General features: G+C 38.5%; 1 protein-coding gene across 1 annotated transcript in view; it reads left to right on the forward strand.

The window, feature by feature from the left end:
- Window positions 1-18963, forward strand: part of LOC102862421 (sucrase-isomaltase, intestinal-like) — a 146647-nt gene that overhangs the window by 29140 nt on the left and 98544 nt on the right. Inside the window, exons 5-7 of the mRNA XM_006888238.1 lie at window positions 3595-3760; window positions 4099-4195; window positions 6235-6347. Of these exons, the coding sequence (XP_006888300.1) occupies window positions 3595-3760; window positions 4099-4195; window positions 6235-6347 (376 nt within the window). The remainder of the gene's footprint in view (window positions 1-3594; window positions 3761-4098; window positions 4196-6234; window positions 6348-18963) is intronic.

The raw sequence follows: 18963 nt of genomic DNA on the forward strand, positions 1-18963 counted from the left end.
AGGTTTGAATTTGTTCTTCAGTTCCTTGAGCTTAAGAAATGCTGAACGTGGTCCAGCTTACAATGATGTTCTAGTCCAACAGTCTATGTCAGTTCTTCTGTAAGTTAAATACCTCTTTCCACCCTCCTCCCATTATTATGTCTTACTAACAATACCTTCATGAATCCGCTCTTGGAATATCTGCGAGTGAATGAGAATAATATCAATAAATGACTGTGACATTGTATGTAGTTAGGTACGTATATGTACATATTACTGTGGATAAGATGGACTCCCCCCAAAATCCCAGGCAGTCCTAAGTGTGGTTCTTGGTAAGGTGAGGACTCCTGTCCTAATTCAGCATCTTACTTTAACATACTTTTACTGAGAAGAAAAGCAGGATACAGCATTGTAGCTACAATGTGATCTCCACCTATAAGCACATTTATGAAGAGATAGTACTATATATTAATTTATATGTAAACTAAAAGAACCTCATCAAAACACTAATGAGCTAAGAGTGGCTATGTGTGATTTTCATTGAGTTTGAAAAAGAAAAATGTCTAGCAACCATCTCATTTAAATACAATTTTGTCATCTTTAAGCATATAGCGTACTAGAGAATTTTAAGAAAATAGAACAAATGGGAAGGACCCACTATAACTACTAGAAAGTATCAAGCACCTTGAGTACCAATAGGACTAAAAACCATAAAGTGAAAATGGCCTCTCCTTGCTTCATCCCGGCCTCCCTGCAGTTGCCCAGAGATAACCTCTTAACAGTTTCTTATGTCGGATTCATAACTTTTTACTCATATACAAACAAATATGTAATCTTTATTTTTAAATAAATGGGATCATAAAAAACCAATTAAAAAAAAAAAAGAAATGCTGAATGAGTTCGGCCTTTTTGATTTCAATGTAGGCCAATTATTTTTGGTACAGTGATTCTGTGTAGTCCTTTTGGCTTCTTTTCTTTTTGGATCATTCAAGATTTCGTCCTTAGATTCTCTAAATATTTCAACTCTAGGCTTGACATATTTTCCTATTCTTTCAACTTGAGGAATGTTCTCTGGATATTCTTTTATAATACTTTGCTTTATCTACCTGTCCTTTGAAATCTTCAGTTCAGCTCTTTCACTTCAACATCTTTTCCCTTTGCTTTGGCTTCTTCAGTGCAATTTTTCAGTGTGTTTTCTGAAAAACATTCTGGTTTTTTTCCCTTTCTCCTCTGTCTTTGTAGTGACCTTATGCCCTCTTCATGGATGATATTCTTGATGTCATCCCACAGTTCATTTGGTCGTCGATCATTAGTGTCCAAGGCCCCAAACCAGTTCTTAAGATGATTTTTAAATTCAGATGTGATAGATTCAGGATCATATTCTCATTCTAATGGGCTTTATTTCATTTTCTTTAGCCTCAATTTGTACTTGTACACGACTGATAATCCCTTCCATTGTCGGCACCTGGCCTTGTTTTGACTGCTGATACTGAGTTTTACAAAGGTTCCTTCCACAAACACAATCATTCTGATTCCTATACTGTCCATCTTGTCAGGTCCATGTGTAAAGTCGCTCCCCATACTGTTGTAATTACTCTTACTCTTCTTTGCATTCTTCTAATTCCCAGGATAGTGCATGTACTTTATAAGCACTCAAGAAATGTTCCTTAAATGAGAGAGAAAGAAAAAAATTTTTTATTACTCTGAAGATGGTAAGGTTACTTAGCAGCAATCACCTCCAACATTGAAGACATTCCAGCAAAGAATATAACACCACCTTCTTTCTTGTGGGATAGGCCTGGGATTTGGAAAGCAGCAGAGGAATGTGTTGAGGGCAAGCATACAAAACGAGCATGGACGTCCTTCCACTGCCGTGGTTGTCCATACTGTACCATCCTCAGTTCTCTCCTCTCCCCTTAAATGAATTAACCATGGCATCCACAATGTGCCCTGATCAAAAGATTTCTGTAGTCAATTGTTGTTGTTGTTGCTGTTAATGATTGCCCTTGAGTTGAGCATGACTCATAGCAACTCCATGAACAAAAGATGTAATGCCTTTCTATTAATTTCTCCAAGTTCAGAGAGTTTTCATAGCCTTGTGGTTTAAGAAGTGGATGCCACTCCTGTTTCCAAACCTGCTGTACAGCTGAGAGCTCCACCAAATACTGTCCACATTAGGAAACCATTATGGTATTTGAAACCCAATGGCACAGGTTCAGCATCACAGCAAACCCAGAGTACCTCAGTACAGCAAATTGACAAGGAGTGATGTACAATATGGAAGAATATTCCTCCAAAATGTAGTAACATTAATTTCACTTAGGAGAGGTTAAGTGTTGTCAAGTTGAATACATAGCAACCCTATGAACAAAAGACCTGAATTCTGTTCTATAATTAATGCCATTTCTTGCAAGAGTCACCCTTGGAGAGTCACTGTGTCTTGTTCCTCACTAAAATTTGTGAAACTGTCATGTAAAGGAGAAGTATTGTTAATTTCGTTTAACAAAATATTTCACAGACTTTGTCTAATCATGCTGTTGCTAGGTTGCATGGTATTATATCTACTTTGTAGACTTTCTGTATAAAATAGAACAAAACAATTCTTGAGCTTGTGCCATTCTCATAGCCTCTGAGATGTTTGAAACCAGTGTTGTAACCACTGAACCAATTCATCTTATTGAAAGTCTTCCTCTTTTCTCCACTGATCCTCTGTATCACCAAGAATTATGGCCTGTGAAGTTGTGCCACCAACTCAAAGGTGTAAGGATCGAATCCACCAGCCGCTCCATGGGAGAAAGACAGGCAATCTCCTCCCATGCAGTTAATTGCCCAATACATTGATTAATAAGCTGGAGCATCAGCTGTGGGTTGCTTCCAACTCAATGGTACACTGCTACAGCAACAGTCCCTCTTAAGAGAGCTCGGGTAGTTCAGTGGTAAGAAGCTGTGCTGTAATATGGAAGGAATATGATTCAAATCCCTCAACCGCTCTTTGGGAGAAGGATGGGCAGAATCCTCCTCTGTCATTTACTACCTCTGAAAACTCACTGCAATATCTGCTATAAGTTTCTGATTCGATGACACACTATAACAGTCTTCTTGGTCTGTGAACAAGTTCCACATGAGCTTCTTGATTTGTCCAAGTTATGAATCTTTCATAATTATATAACATGGTTTATTTATGTAGTAAATGCATGATGCCTCTTCAGAGGTTATTGTGAGGCTGAAACAAAATGCCATAGCCAATGTACATACATTAGAAGCAGGGTGGCATCCACTTCCTCAACAACATGCCTCTGGAAACTACGGATTTTGAGAAATGATGGTAGGTATAGAAAGGCATCAGACCTTTTGTTCATAGGATCACTATGAGTTGTGCTCAAATCGATAGCAATTAACAACAACAAATGTACCCAAAACAGGGACACTTAGTAAATATTTAGTACACAAGAATTTCTTGTATTTGTTTTAGATCTTCATATGCCCTGTCTTTATTTTTCTTGTCCACCTTTCAAGCTAACAGATTTTTGCCCTTTTATCTAGCAGTAACTGGAGAAAATAATTCCTTTTTAAGAACTAACAGTCATTGTCTTTCTGCTTCTCTGTCTGGCACAGATGGGAAACCACTTTTGGAGGCCTGGTTTTTTCTAACCAGTTTCTTCGAATAAAGGCCATTATTCCATCCTCTACAATCTATGGATTTGGAGAACATGAACATTCATCCTTTAAACATAACATGAATTTTGTTAAATATGGAATGTTTTCTCGAGATCAATCACCAGTGGTAATGTGTGAATATAGAATCAATCCTTTATTAAACAACTCTGTTTATTGAGGGGAGATGGGAAGGACTGAGTGAGAATAATGGCTTTTTGATAAGATGCAATGTATTAGCTTTCACAATTTTGACTTAAATTTAATAAGTCATATACACAAATTAAAAAATGTTTATACAGTCATGATTTTTTTTACCACTTTGCTTTTGCTTTCATAACTGTAAATTATAGTTGAGTTTTTGAGGGGTTTTTTGCATGTCATTGACTTATGTTAGATCTCACTGAGATGGGATCACACAATGATAATAAATCATCAAAACCATAATATTTCTTTCTTTTGCAGGCTTTTGGCAATCTCTATGGAGTTCATCCTTTTTATATGTGCATAGAGCATGATTTCAATGCTCATGGTGTTCTCTTCCTGAATTCCAATGCCCAAGGTGATTATCTGGCTAAATTATAAAGCAGCAAATGCACCATTCACATGTTAATTTTTCTTTTCTTCATCGCCTTCAAAATGCTTATTAATTACTATCTAAAAAAATTGGGTAAGGAAAAAAGTCTACAATTTAGTACTTTGTTTCCACATGAACAATTTTCCAGTGAAACATAAACAAACTGAGATATATTACTATATGCGGTTTTGACCATAGCTGCAAAAATATGTAACTTGGGAAATCAGAAGCCACTTGAGTAAGAAATATATCTCATTGTAAACATTTCATTGTAATGCATTGTCACTGAATCTGTCATATTGTCTCAGCAAAGCAAGGTTGTCAGTGCTACTCATCTGCCTTCAAAGCCTCTGATTTATCAAGTATGATGTCTTCAGGGATTGGCCCAGCCTGATGATATGCCCAAATTTAGAAAGAGATGTGTGTGTGTGCGTGTGTGTGTGTGTGTGTGTGTGTATTTATGTGTAAAAAGAATGGATAACTGGTTTGGCAAACTTTAATAAAGAAAATATAAAAATGTGCAGAATTGGCAAATTCTGGAAGATAATTAAATGCTATTGTAACAGCTATGAATAATTCTACACAATTAATTAGCCTGCTTGTTATGTTATATTGTTAAGTATCTTTGAGTCTGCTCTGATTCCTAGCTAGCAGCCCTACAGACCATATATACAACAGAACAGAAGACTGCTTCAGTCATCAACTTCACATTGTCTGCTGTACTTAAACCCATTGTTTCACCTTCTTCTTGTTGTTGTTATGTGCCATCAAGTCCTTTGTGACTCATAGCAACCCTATGTAAAACAGCTCTAAACCCTGCTCTATCCTGTGCCAACCGCACTGCCTCTGACACACCCATCCCGATTGCCCTAGTCACTGAATCAATCCACTTCATAGAGGGTCTTCCCCTCCTGCGCCGTCCCTCCACTCTTCCAAGCATGATGTCCCTTTCCAAGGACCTGTCCCTCCTTACAGCCTGTCCAAAGTATGTCAGATGAAGCCCCAGAATCCTTGCCTCCAAGGAGCAGCCTGGTTTAACCCTCTCCAGGATGAATCTGTTTGTTTTCCCAGCAGTCCATGGTACCCTCAACACTCTTCTGCAGCACCACAGCTCAAAGGCATCACTTCTCCTTCTATCCTCCTTAGTCATTGTCCAACTCTCTGACACATAACGTGATTGCAGAGACCATGGCCTGTATCAGATGCGCCTTAGTCTCCAGAGTGACACCATTGCTCTTCAGTACCCTGTAGAGGTCCCTTACAGCAGACTTTCCCATCACAATATTTTTTTCATTTCCTGGCTACTGGTGCCAAGAGTGTTGACCGTGGAGCCAAGCAGACTAAATTTGTTAACAATCTCAATCTTTTCACCATCCATCCTGATGCTGCCAATTGGTCCAGTGGTGAGAATCTGTATTCTTGACATTGAGACCAATCCCTACTGAAGGCTGCAGTCCTTGACCCTCTGCAGCAAGCATTTCTGGTCCTCCTCAGTTTCAGCAAACTGTTTCACCTACTATGTTAATAATCTTTTTTAAGGGCCTTCCTCTTTTTCACTGATCCTCTGATTTATCAAGCATGATATATATCTTCAGGGATTGGCCCAGCCTAATGACATGGAGATGTCTCAACTTTCTTGCTCCTAAGGAACATTACGGTTACACTTCTTCCAGGTCCCTAGGTAGCTTAGGTAGCATATAAATGGCTGTCGTTATTGCTGTTGTTCAGTGCCATCAAGTCGAGTACAACTCATAGTGACACAATGAATGACATATCTGAGCTCTGTCCTATCCTGTACCACCCTCACAATCTCTGACACACTGAAGCCCATTGCTGCAGTCACTATTTGAGGATGCAGCCATCTGGTGGAGGATTTTCCTCTTTCTCTGTCGCTCCACATTTCCTAGCATAAAGTCCCTTTCCAAGGAATAGCCCCTCTGTAACAATATGCCCGAAGTATGTGAGATGAAGCTCTCCACTTAGTATACTTGTGCTTATTCTATACTTTGCTTATCTCCCCTCAGATGTCACTTTGAGCCCAAATCCTTCTATAACATTCCGGACCATTGGAGGAATACTTGACTTCTATATGTTTATGGGCCCCACGCCTGAAAATGTTATCCAGCAGTACACAGAGGTGAGTCCAGTACTGGAATCAATACTCCTGTTTTTATTATCTTGCTTTTGATACAGGATGAGTGATAAACAAATTTATTAAACATTTCCGTTTTAGCTTATCACTCTCATGGTTAGAAGTTTCTAATCTTAACTAAAGGCTTCTAACTTAATTATTATTGTATTAAATAAAAGGCTTTAACCCTAGATAACTATCAAGGTGGCGGTACTCAACAATTTGAAGAGAGGCTTGGCATAATTTAGACAGAAGATCTCTGAAATGAAATTCCACCATTTAAAAATAACCTAGAGTTCAAGATCCTAGATTTCCTCTCTATGCCCTGTTCTTTCCCTTTCTTCCATATCTTCCAGATAGTGCTGGACAAGCATTGCAGATCTGTCACTTCTGGTTGATCACACCCTGAGCCACTGGCATTTACTCTAAAAGTGGTCAGCACTCAATCTCTTTCTTCAGTGAGGCTCATTTGATTGGTACTTGAGGATATCAGTATTTTGGGATAACTTCTGAATAGGGAAGAATTCCTGGAGATCTATACAGTAAAGACTGGCTGATCATGTGATTTTCCTACCCTTCTCATATTTCTCCTACATATTTTTCAAGCACCCCACTTCTGTCTCTTATCCTGTATCTAGCAGACACTAACTGTACATAACATCCACTGCCAATTTATTGCTCTTTTCCACTCAAAGGATCCCATCTCTCAAAGGTGAAACAGTAAAATACCAAAACTCATAGAAATATTTACCATTCAAAATAAGATGTTTACTATCTCCAATGAATGACTGTCTAATAAAAGAATTAAGCAATATATGTAAAGCCGATGGGAGAGAAAAAGTAGATAGTTGTGTGGAACAAGGGGGGTTGTTTAGGAGAGTTATTTAAGTAGTAGTAACTATGGTAACTTTTGTCATGAGATAATCATTGAATCTGAACTTTGTTGTTATTGTTATGTTCCATCAAGTCACCTGTGACCCATATCGACCCCATGTAGCAGCTCTGATGCCTGCCCTTCCTGAGCCTAACTGACTCCAACACATCTACCCCTATTGCCCCAGTTACTATATCAATCCATTTCATCTGGAGTATTCCTCTCCTGCTCTGTCCATCATTCCAAGAAGAATGAAGTCCTTCTTCAAGGACCTGTCCCTCCTGGCCAAATGCCCAACAGACTGAACTCCAAAATACTAGCCTCCAAGGAGAAACTTGGTTTCATGTTCTCTAAGACAAACCTATTTGTTCTTTAATGGTCCATGGTATGTTCAAGACTCTTCTTCAGCACCACAACTCAAAGGTATCAATTATTTTGTCATCCTTAGTCACTGTCCAGCTCTCTGATGTGTAGCAATAACTGTGAAGATCATGGCCTGGATCAGGTGCACCCTAGTCTCTAGATTGACATCGTTGCTTCTCAGTACTCTTTAGAGGTCTCTGACTGCAGATTTTCCAAGCACCATTCATCTTTTGATTTCCTGACTGCTGGTGCCAAGAGTGTTGATTGTAGAGCCAAGCAAGCTCTAATTGTTAACAACCTCGGTCTCTTTTCAATCTCTATCATGGTGCTGCCAATTGCCCCAGTTGTGAGAATCTTTGTTTTGTTGATGTTGAGTTTCAATTTATATTGAGGACTACAGTCCTTGACTTTCTGCAGCTAGTGCTTCTCAGTTTCAGCAAGCAAATTTGTATCTTGTACATAACATAGATTGTTGACGAGTCTTCCACCAATCCTGATGCCACATTCCTCCAAAGTTTTTTCTGATCTGAGTGATAGTAAACTCAAAGCTTAACAATAGAAAGGAACATTGGTATTAAGAAATTGCCCAGTCAATTGGACAATTAAAACGGACATTCGGATGGCGGGAAAGAAGAACAAACTGGGGAGGAGGGTGGAGAGAATGGTACGGCAATGAAGGAGTGAAAGCCCAGAATCCCTGTGAATGTTCATTAAAACTGATAAAATTTAATAATAAAAAAAAAAAAAAGAAATTGCCCAGTTTACCTAGAAATCATTTGGTGTCTGATGGACATTTCTGGACCTAGTTAGCAGTAATACCTGCACTAAATTTTGTGGCTTAGGGCATCCTGTAATGAGTACATCATGTTGTTTTCCCAAAGTGTGCACACAGATACTTCATTGTTGGGTTCAGAAAAGATTATATCGAGAGTAAGAAGGAAGCAGAGTTGAAGAGAACGTTACATAAGGCTGAAAGTGACAGCCACGTTCCTCTCTCTCTTTTCCTTCCCTCTGATAGTCTTTCCCATCCTTGTTCCTTCTGCTCACAGCTGATATTCGCAGCATGACTTAGGGGATTAGAATGGTAGCCCATATGCTTCCCACCTCTCCCCAGAACGAGATATTTTTTTATTCTAAAAGCCTTTGAGAAACCAACAAGATTGATGGTAAAAATGAAGAAAAGGTTCAATTCTATTTACCTTGTCTCCTGGGTAACCTCTCACTTATCTGAAGACAGCTTAACAAAAAATTTTAAAAACAAAATTATTCTCCTTTCATCTTAAATGTTAATCTTTTTTTAAAAAATAAAGCTTGTTCAGTATTACAGGGGAGGTGGCAAATATGGGGGGAGATGTGTGTGTGTGTGTGTGTGTGTGTGTGTACAGTCTGAGTTGTGACTAAGACTGTCAGTCGTAGATGACCTGTGTTTGAAACCTGTCTCTGCCACTGACATGTATGTTGTCTAGATGTTATTAGCTATTGTCACTTCGAGTATGACTCACACTGACCCTATGAACTAAAGATCTAAATCCTGTCCTATCTTGTGCCATCTTCACAATCTCTGACATACTAGAGCGTTGCTGTAGTCACTGAGTCAATCTATCTATCTGATTGAAAGTCTTCCTGTCTTTGATCAACTCTCCACTTTTCCAAGCGTAATGTCCCTCTGCAAGGAATATTCTCTCCTAGCAACATGTCCAATGTATGCAAGACAAAGCTTAATTATCTTTATCTCCAAGGAACACTCTAGCTTTACTTTCTCCAACACATAGCCTGTTTGTTCTTTTGGAAGTCCATGGACTATTCAGTACTCTTCTCCAACACCACAACTCAAAGACATAGCTTAATCTTCTGTCATCCTTATTAATTGTACCTCTCTTAGATGCATACCATGTGACTGAAAAGAATATGATTTGAATCAAGCACACTTAAGTCCTGAAACTGACATCGTTGCTCTTAATAATATGTCTCGTGATCTTCTGACTGCTGATATAGAGGGTGTTGATTGTGGATCTAAGCAAGGTTAAATCGTTGATAAATTCAATCTTTCCTCTGTCTATCATGATGTTGTCTGTTGGTCCAGTGGTGAGACTTTTCCTTTTCTTGACATGAAGATGCAATCCACATTGAAGGCTGTATTCTTTGATCTACAGTAAGGCCTTCCAGTCCCTGTCACTATCAGCAAGCAAGCTTTGAATCTGCATAACATAGGTTATTAGTAATTACTTCTTCTGATCCTGATGCCAAATTCTTCATTATAGGGTCCAGCTTCATGAATAATTTGCTCTGCATATAGATTGAATAGGCATATGAGAAAAAACAACCTGATACAAACCTTTCTTAATTTAAAAAATTTTAAATTTTTAGTGTTTTTTTGCTCTGTTCACACAAGAGCCTCTTGCTCTAGGTATAGATTTGTATGAGCACAATTTAGTATTCTGGGATTCCCTTTCTTCTCAAAGTTAGACAGTTTGTTATGAGCCACACAGTCAAAGCATGAATAAGTATTCTAGTAGTAGTCTTTGCTTTCAGCCAGAATCCATCTGATATCAGCAATGATTTCCCTGGTGCCATACCCTCTTCTAAATCCAACTTGAACCTCTGATAGTTCTCTCAGCACTGTCCTAGCCATTTTTAAATACTCTTCAACACTGTTTTGCTTGCATGTGATATTAATTACATTGTTTGATAATTGCCACATTCTGGTGGATCATCTTTCTTAGTAATGGGAATAAATGTGGATCTCTACCAGGCAGTTGGCCTGCATCTGTCCTCCAATTTTTTTTTTTTTACATAAGCTAGTAAATAAGTCCAGGACTTCATCTGTTAGTTGAAACCTGTAAGTTGATATTCCTTAGATTCCTGGTGCTTTCTTTTTTGCCATACTTTCAGTGCACTTGAAATTCTTCCTTCATTACCATTGGCTTTTGATTGTATTGTATTTCCTGAAAGATTTCGTGTCATCCAGGTTTTTTCCATAAAATGATTCTCTGTAATTCCTCTATGTTATTTTGATGCTTCTTAGGTCATTCAAGATTTTGCATCTCTAATTTGAGGATTGAATTTGTTTTTCAGTTCTTTCAGCTTGAGAATAACCAAGTGAAGTCTTCCCTTTTTATTCTGATCTTGAAGAAGTTGATTTCCTGTGTCTTTCTTTTTCTTTTTCATATAATGGCTGAGTAATGTATGGGATAATTTATAGTTTTCTCTGAGGATTCAGTAAGAATATGCGTATAAAATGCCAGTACATCTCTGCTGAACTAAAAAACAATGCATGAAATGAGCATAAATTTGGATTTTTCCTATTGGATTTTTCTGTAACTTTGTGACTACTGATTTACTGAAATCTACTTATATTGTTTTTAAAACAGTATCTACCAATTGTTTTGTAATTCTTCTGAGTGCTTTGGCTTAATTTGCTGATATTTTTTTCTGTACTTTAAAAATACTTTGTTTTGTTGTTGTTGTTAGATGCTGTCAAACTGAGTACACCTCATAGCCACCCTATGAACAAAAGATCTGAACTTTGTTCTATCCTGTGCCATCCTCACACTTCCTGACACACAAGAGCCCATGGTGGCAGTCACTATATCAATCCACCTGGTCAAGTGTCTTCCTCTCCTTCACGCTTTCTACCATCATGTCCCTCTCCAAGGAGTAGCCCCTCCTAGAAACATGCCCAAAGTATGTGCGATGAAGCCTCATCGTTCTTGCCTCCAAAGAGCACTCTGGCTGCATTCTCTCCAAGACATATTTGTTTGTTCTTTTGGTTGTCCATGGGATGTTCAGTGTTCTCCATCACCACAGCTTAAAAGCATCAATTCTTATTCTGTCATCCTTATTTACGGTCCAGCTCTCAGATGCATAGCAAGTGACCAGAAAGACTGTATCCTGAATCAGACCCACCTTAGTCCTCAAAGTGACATCATTACTCCTCAAGACTTTAGAGAAGTCCCTAAACGGCAGATTTTCCCAGTGCAATGTGACTATTTTCTGAACACTGGTACCAATACATACATACATACATATACTAGTAACTAGCCCTATCACTCATCCCATGGACAGCCAAAATAATAAATCTGTCTTGAAATAAAGGAAAAAAAATGCTACTTTTGAAGACGGCAAGACTTCATCTAACATACTTAGAATGTATTATCAAGAGAGGGGCCAGTTCTTGCAGAGGATACCAACTTTGGATCAAGAGAGGCCAATTCCTAGAAAAAGACACCATGTTGATATAGCAGAGGGTTAGAAAAAAGGAGAATACCTTCAATGAGGTGACGTAAGCCAGTGACTGGTAAAAGCCTGTAATGGAGACTTTGAGGATGGTACAAGATTGGGCAGTATTTCATTCTGTTGTGAAGGTTGCTATGAGTTAGTACTGACTCAATGATCCCAAACAACCATAATCTTTAATTGCAGGTACCTTTATGGTTTAAACAATTTATGTGGGCTGCTAACCTAGTAACAGTTTGAGCCCCCCCATTCTGTGGGAGAAAGGTCTTTTCAAGCTACTTGTCTTGAAATGACACACAAAGAAAACAAAACAAAAGAATAAACCAACGATGAAGCTGTTCTACTTTGTAAAAGATGGGGTTGCCATAAGTTTTATTTTTCTTTTTTCCTCGCTAATCCAAAGCTTTTTTTGAGAATTGGACTTATTTCTTTCTCCCTACTAATAATGTATATTTCAGGTCTCACTGACATCTTCAACACAATATCCTATACTGAGTTAGTATGTCCCCAGCCCCTTGTAAACTTAAAGTTTTGAGTTAAGGGAATTATCTTCCTAAACATCCAAACATGAAACTCAAATTTTCTCATTTTAGTCCTTAATTCCCATGAGTTGAAACTATTTTCCTATTTCTATCTCCAACACCTTTGTCTTAATAAAACTTTATCTTCTCTTATTTGGCAAGTATAATATCCTTACAACTGTTTTTCTTGCATCTTGTCTGGTTTCTGTCAAATATTATTATTTCACTGTATCATGAGCATAGAAAATATTGCTGAGATATTTTTTCACACTAAATCTTTAAAATATGTATTTTATAACACATTTTAGATTGTTGTTGTTGTCGTTATGCGCCGACGAGTCGTTTGCGACTCATAGCGACCCCATGTACAACAGCCCTAAACCGTGCTCTATCCTGTGCCAATTTCATTGCCTCTGACACACCCATCCCAATTACCCCAGTCACTGAATCAATCCATCTTATAGAGGGTCTTCCCCTCCTGCGCTGTCCTTCCACTCTACCCAGCGTGATGTCCCTCTCCAAAGACCTGTCTCTCCTTACAACATGTCCAAAGTATGTCAGACGAAGCCCCAGAATCCTTGCCTCCAAGGAGCAGCCTGGTGTAATCCTCTCTACAATGAATCTGTTTGTTTTCTTGGCAGTCCATGGTACATTCAATACTCTTCTCCAGCACCACAGCTCAAAGGCGTCAATTCTCCTTCTATCCTCCCTAGTCATTGTCCAACTCTCTGATGCATAACAAGTGATTGCAAAAACCATGGCCTGTATCAGGCGCACCTTAGTCTCCAGAGAGACACTGTTGCTATTGAGTACTTTGGAGAGGTCCCTACAGCAGACTTTCCCATCGCAATACGTTTTTTGATTTCCTGGCTACTGGTGCCAAGAGCGTTGACCGTGGAGCCAAGCAAACTGAAGCTGTGAACAATCTCAATCTCTTCGCCATCCATCCTGATGCTACCGATTGGTCCAGTGGTGAGAATTTTTGTCTTGTTGACATTGAACCTCAGTCCATATTGAAGGCTGCAGTTCTTGACCCTCTGCAGTAAGTGCATGAGGTCCTCCTCAGTTTCAGTGAGCAAGGTTGTGTCATCTGCATAACGCAGATTGTTGATAGATCGTCCACCAATCCTAACGCCACGCCTCTCCTCATAGAGCCCCGCCTCTCGGATAATCTGCTCTGCATACAGGTTGAAAAGGTATGGAGACAGGACACATCCCTGACGTACACCCTTCCCAATTTTGAACCATGCAGTGTTGCCCTGTTCTGTTCTGACGACTGTCTCTTGGTCCAAGTATAGGTTTCGCATTAGCACGATTAAATGTTCTGGGATTCCCATTCTTCTCAGAGTCAGCCACAGTTTGTTATGATCCACGCAGATTAGTCTCATTATATTTCAAGAGCTCATATTCATATTGCATGATGGCACAGGACTAAAAGAAAGAAAGCTCTTATTGATTAACTTGCCATACAAAAGCTTTTGACTAGCTAATTCTGCACTCTGTAAGGAGCATCATCTTTTCCACATATTTTATTCTTCATCCCCACTGAGATTTTTTAAGGTCTAATATCTGCTTCACCATGATAGTTGCAGAAGAGATTGGAATTACAAGAATTTTGTTTCACTGGGATTCACAATCAACACCCATTGTTGCAGCTTAGAAGAAATCATATGTTGCGTTGGGAAACTATACTATGAAGGACCTCTCCTTGCTAAAGAATAAGGCTTTCAGTTTAAAGAGTAAAATGTGCATGAGTCAAGAAATGGTATTTTCAGTTGCTTCCTAAGCATCTGAAAGTTGAACTATAAAATGACAGAGGAGGAATCAACTATCTCATGGATTGTCAAAAGAGTAAACAAATCTGTTTTGGAGGAAGTGAACCCAGAGTGATTCTTAGTGTCGAGGATGATGAAACTTCATCTCACATGCTTTGAACATGTTGTCAGGTACCCATTACATACCTCCACAGCTTACTGTCTAGTAACCAAAGACTGAATGAAAGTTTTCTTTACCCATTGCTCTTGTGGTTCTGACTTTTAAATTAGCCGCAAAACTGAAATTCACACTCACTGCATTGAGTCTGAATTGACTCATAGCTAACGTTCCAGCAGGTGTTCCAAGGCTGTAAGCCTTATGGGAAAAGATTGCTTCTTTTTCTCTTGTAGAATGGATGGTAGATTTAAACTGATAGAGAGGCACTCACTGCCTTGTGGATAGCAATGCAACTCTCTTTGGACAATGCTGCCACAGCTCAATTATTTCTAATCCGATGAAATCCGAGACTCTGAAGTTTTGTCATTGGAGGAGGCTGTGTGTTTTATTTCCTTGCTTTCTATGCACAAAATGAGTAATTTCTTTTTATCCTTTTGCCTATTATTAACACATCAACATTCATTGTACTAAACCTCAGGAAATTATATTATATATATGTTTATACTTCTTTTCCAACAGTAGAAATCCAGACAAATTAACCTTGAGAACATGACTATAAGTAATTATTTTAATTCATTTGCTAATTATTTTTAATTAGCTTGTTCTCAGTTCTTCTGCCTTGATACAATGGCCTTTAGAAACCAAGTTTCTAACATAGTAGGACTTTCAAATTTTAATTTACATTTTTAAAATGAACATTTACATTTTAAATAACTATGCTCTTTTTGAACAATCTGGATTGTTTACTATGATGTTACTTTAAGTTTTCAAGATATGCTTATTTTTAATTAAGTATGAAAATATGTTTGCAGTGAAAAGTGACATATTATGAAGAAATCATACCAAAATCCTCCTGCATTTAGTAAAAATAACCACTTCAGGGATTTTCTGAATACCCTTCCAAAGTTTTGTCTGAATCTACACACAGGTATACACACTTCCCTTTTCTGTATAAATGGGAGGTAGTTCAGGAGGTGTGATCTTTTGGAAATTGTGTTTTCCAGGGCAGTGACTCTCTGGTGACTCGAATCTACCAGCAGCTCTGTAGGAGTAAAATGAATAATCTCTTATTATTCAATTCAGAGGCTTGTAAATTCACCGAAGGGTTAGCTATAAGCTGGTTCCAGTTGGATGTCAAAGACTTTGAGCTTCTTGAGATCATAATATATTTTTTATCAGTTCCTTTCAAAATTTGCTGCTGCTGTGTTAGAGACCTTTACATATCAGTATATATAGATCTACTTCACCCATTTTATGATTTAAATTTTTCACTGTCACAAAGAATGTGGCTGCAAACACCATCATGCTATGGGCAAAAATGTTGAGTGATCCAGGAATCATCAAAAGAAGGTGGAGGACACAAAAACACAGTGCCAAAAAGAACTTGTTGACACTGAAATATTTCAGAAAGTACCACATGATCATTATCCAATAGTAAGGAAGGAAGAAGTTCATGCTGCAATGAAGACATTGGAAAAAAACTAAAGCCCCAGAAATCTATGGAATACCAGCTGACAAGTTTTCAACTAACAGATGCAACCCTGGATGTGCTCACCAGGCTATGCCAGGCAATTTGGAGGACTACTGTGTGGCTGACTTGCTGGAAGAGATCCATATTTGTTTCTAGTCTGAAATTATCAAGCAATATCATTAATATCACATGTAAGTAAAATTCTGCTGAAGATCATTTAAAAATGGCTAGAATGGCACATAGATAGCGAACTACTGGAAGTTCAAGCAGTATTTAGAAGACACGCGGCCAAGGGTTATCATTGCTGATGTCAGATGGATCTTGGCTCAAAACAAAGAATATCAGAAGAAAGTTTATTTGACTTTTTTAATTATTCAAAGTTATTTCACTGTGAATCATAACAAGTAATGGTTATCACTGAGAAAAATCGGAATCCTAGAGCATTTAATTGTGCCCATGTGAAACCTATACCTAGACCAAGAAATTGTTGTGCAAACAGAATAAGGGAACATTAACTGGTTTTAAATTAAGAAAGGTGTGGGTCAGGAGTGTATCCTTTCTCCATTACCTATTCAATCTGTATGCTGAGCAAACTGGGCTCTGTAAAGAAGAATGTGGCATCAGGGTTGGAGGAAGACTCAGCAATAACCTTCTGTGCAGGTGGCACACCCTTGCTTGCTGAAAGTTAAGAGGATTGGAAGGGCTTGCTACAGATCAAAGACTACATCCTTCACTATGAATTGCTTCTCAATGTCAAGAAAGCAAAAATTTTCACCCCTGGACCAATAGGCAACATCATTATAGATGGAGAAAAGATTGAAACTGTCAACAACTCGATCTTATTAGGATCCACAATCAGTACACTTGGTTCCAGCAATCAGGTCATCAGGAGGCAAAATGCACTGGGCAAGTCTGCAGTCAGGGACTTCTCTAAATTACTGAGGAGCAATAAAGTTTATTTAAACACAAAGTGGTGCTTGATTCAGAGCATAGTCTTTCAATCACTTGCTGTGCTGCTGAGAGCTGGACAATGAATAAGGTTGACCAAAGAAAAATGCATGCCTTTGAACTTTGAACTTTGGAGATGAGTCCTAAATCTCCCATGGTCTTCCAAAATAACAAATGAATAGATCTTGGAGAAAGTGTAGCCAGAGTTCTTCTTGGAGGGAGAGGTGGCAAATCTTCATCTCTTATACTGTGGGCATGTTGCTAGGAAAGACTGACTATTCCTTGCAGAAGGATATCATACTGGAAAGGTGGAGGGTTGGTGAAGGAGAGGAAGACCCTTAACCAGGTGAATTGACACAGATACTATAGCAAAGGGCTTGAGTGTGTCAGAGATTGTGGGGTTGGCACAAATAAGACAGAGTTCATATCTGTTGTTTATAGGGTCATACTCAACTCCAAGTCACCTAACAACAACATAACAACAAATATCATGGTAGAAGATTGCTCATGTTTCTCCTACTGAATAACTGGTGAATTTAAACCATATATCTTAAACTCCTGCTGTTAAACTACTAGAGCCCCTTAATATTTTAACAGATATTAATAGCTATTGCAATTATCCTCCTATAGGAAAAATAATATAATTGCGTAGAGTGTGTAAAAAATAGGAACTGAACCTCAAGACATTGAGATTTGTTAGGGAGAAGAGCAGTGAAGACTTGCTCTTGTTCCTCCCTCTGATGCTCTAATTTGCTCTGTGACAAGGCATTATTCACTTAATTTTCCTCTCTCACTAGGTCCTTTAACATGCTAGCTCTCAAAAAGGCTAATAGAGCAGTGTGGGGGTTCTGCTAATTGTGAAATATGTCTATCCCATTATGCTCTTTGGTAATGAGGAAATCACTTATAGGGTGGGCTAGGGATCTACTATAAGATGGATCTGAAAAAACTCTATTAATGCAAAAACTTGTTACAAAGACAGAGGAGGAAGAAAAGACTGAGGTGGTTGTCAGAAGAGACTCTGAATATTGTAAAAGTACACAAAGAAGCCAAAACGGAGGAAAGAAATCAAGACATTAAGAAGCTGAACAGAATATTTCAAAAGACAGCATGGGAAGACAAAGTAAAGTGTTAAAATGAAATGTGCATAGAGCTGTAGTGAGAAAAACCAAAGGGATGAACTCACTTGATATTTCTTAAGCAGAAGGAACCGAAGAACACATTCAAGCCTCAAGCAATACTTAAGGATGCTATGGGAAGAAAGATGGAATGATTCAGGAAGCATTGAAAGAAGATGGAAGGAGTACACAGTCACTATACTAAAAAGAACTGGCTGACACAAAAGAATTTCATGAGACAATAATGATTAAGAGGCAGTAGTGATGACGGAGGAATTTTAAGCTGCTCTGAAGGAATTAGCAAAAACAAGACACCAGGAATTGATGAAATACCAATTGACATTACAACAAACAGATGCTGCCCTGAACATGCTTACCATGTTGTGCCAAGAAATCTGGAGGACAACTACCTGGCCAACTGACTGGAAGAGATCTATATTTATTCCAACCCCCCCCCCAAAAAAAAGTGTGGAAATTATCAAACAATGTCAATAATAACACATACAAGCAATATCCTGCTGAATATTATTCAGTACATTGAGAGAGAGCTACCAGAAGTACAAGCTGGGTTTACAAGAGGCCACAGCACTCAAGACATTATTGCCACTGTCAGATCAATCTTGGCTGAAAACAGAGGACCAGAGGAATATCTGTGTTTCACTGACTATGCAAAGGCATTTGCTTATGTAGATCACAACAAATTGTGACTAACCTTGAGAAGAAAGGGAATCCTAGTATAACTGATTGTGCTCACTTGAAACTTATTCCTGGATCTAGAGGCAGTCATCAGATCAGAGCAGGGAAACACTGTATGGTTCAAAATTAAAAAGGGAGTGCAACAAGGATACATCCTGTCTCCAAAACTTTTCAGTCTTTATGTGGAACAGATCACTTGGGAGGCTGGAGTTTATGAGGAGGAGTGTGGCATCAGGATTGGAGGAAGACTCATCAACAACCTGCATTATACAAATGATACAATCTTGCTTGCTGTAACTGAGGAGGACGTGAAACATTTGCGGCAGAAGGTCAAAGACTGTAATCCTCAATATGGATTGAAGCTCATCATCAGAAGAGAAAGATTCTCACCACTGGGCCAATTGGCAGTACGATGATGGATGGAGAAGAGGTTGAAGTTGTTATCAATTTTAGCTTACTTGGC

Source organism: Elephantulus edwardii, unplaced genomic scaffold, assembly GCF_000299155.1.
Source record: "Elephantulus edwardii isolate Elephantulus edwardi_28Jun2011 unplaced genomic scaffold, EleEdw1.0 scaffold00065, whole genome shotgun sequence".
NCBI classification, from domain to species: domain Eukaryota; kingdom Metazoa; phylum Chordata; class Mammalia; order Macroscelidea; family Macroscelididae; genus Elephantulus; species Elephantulus edwardii.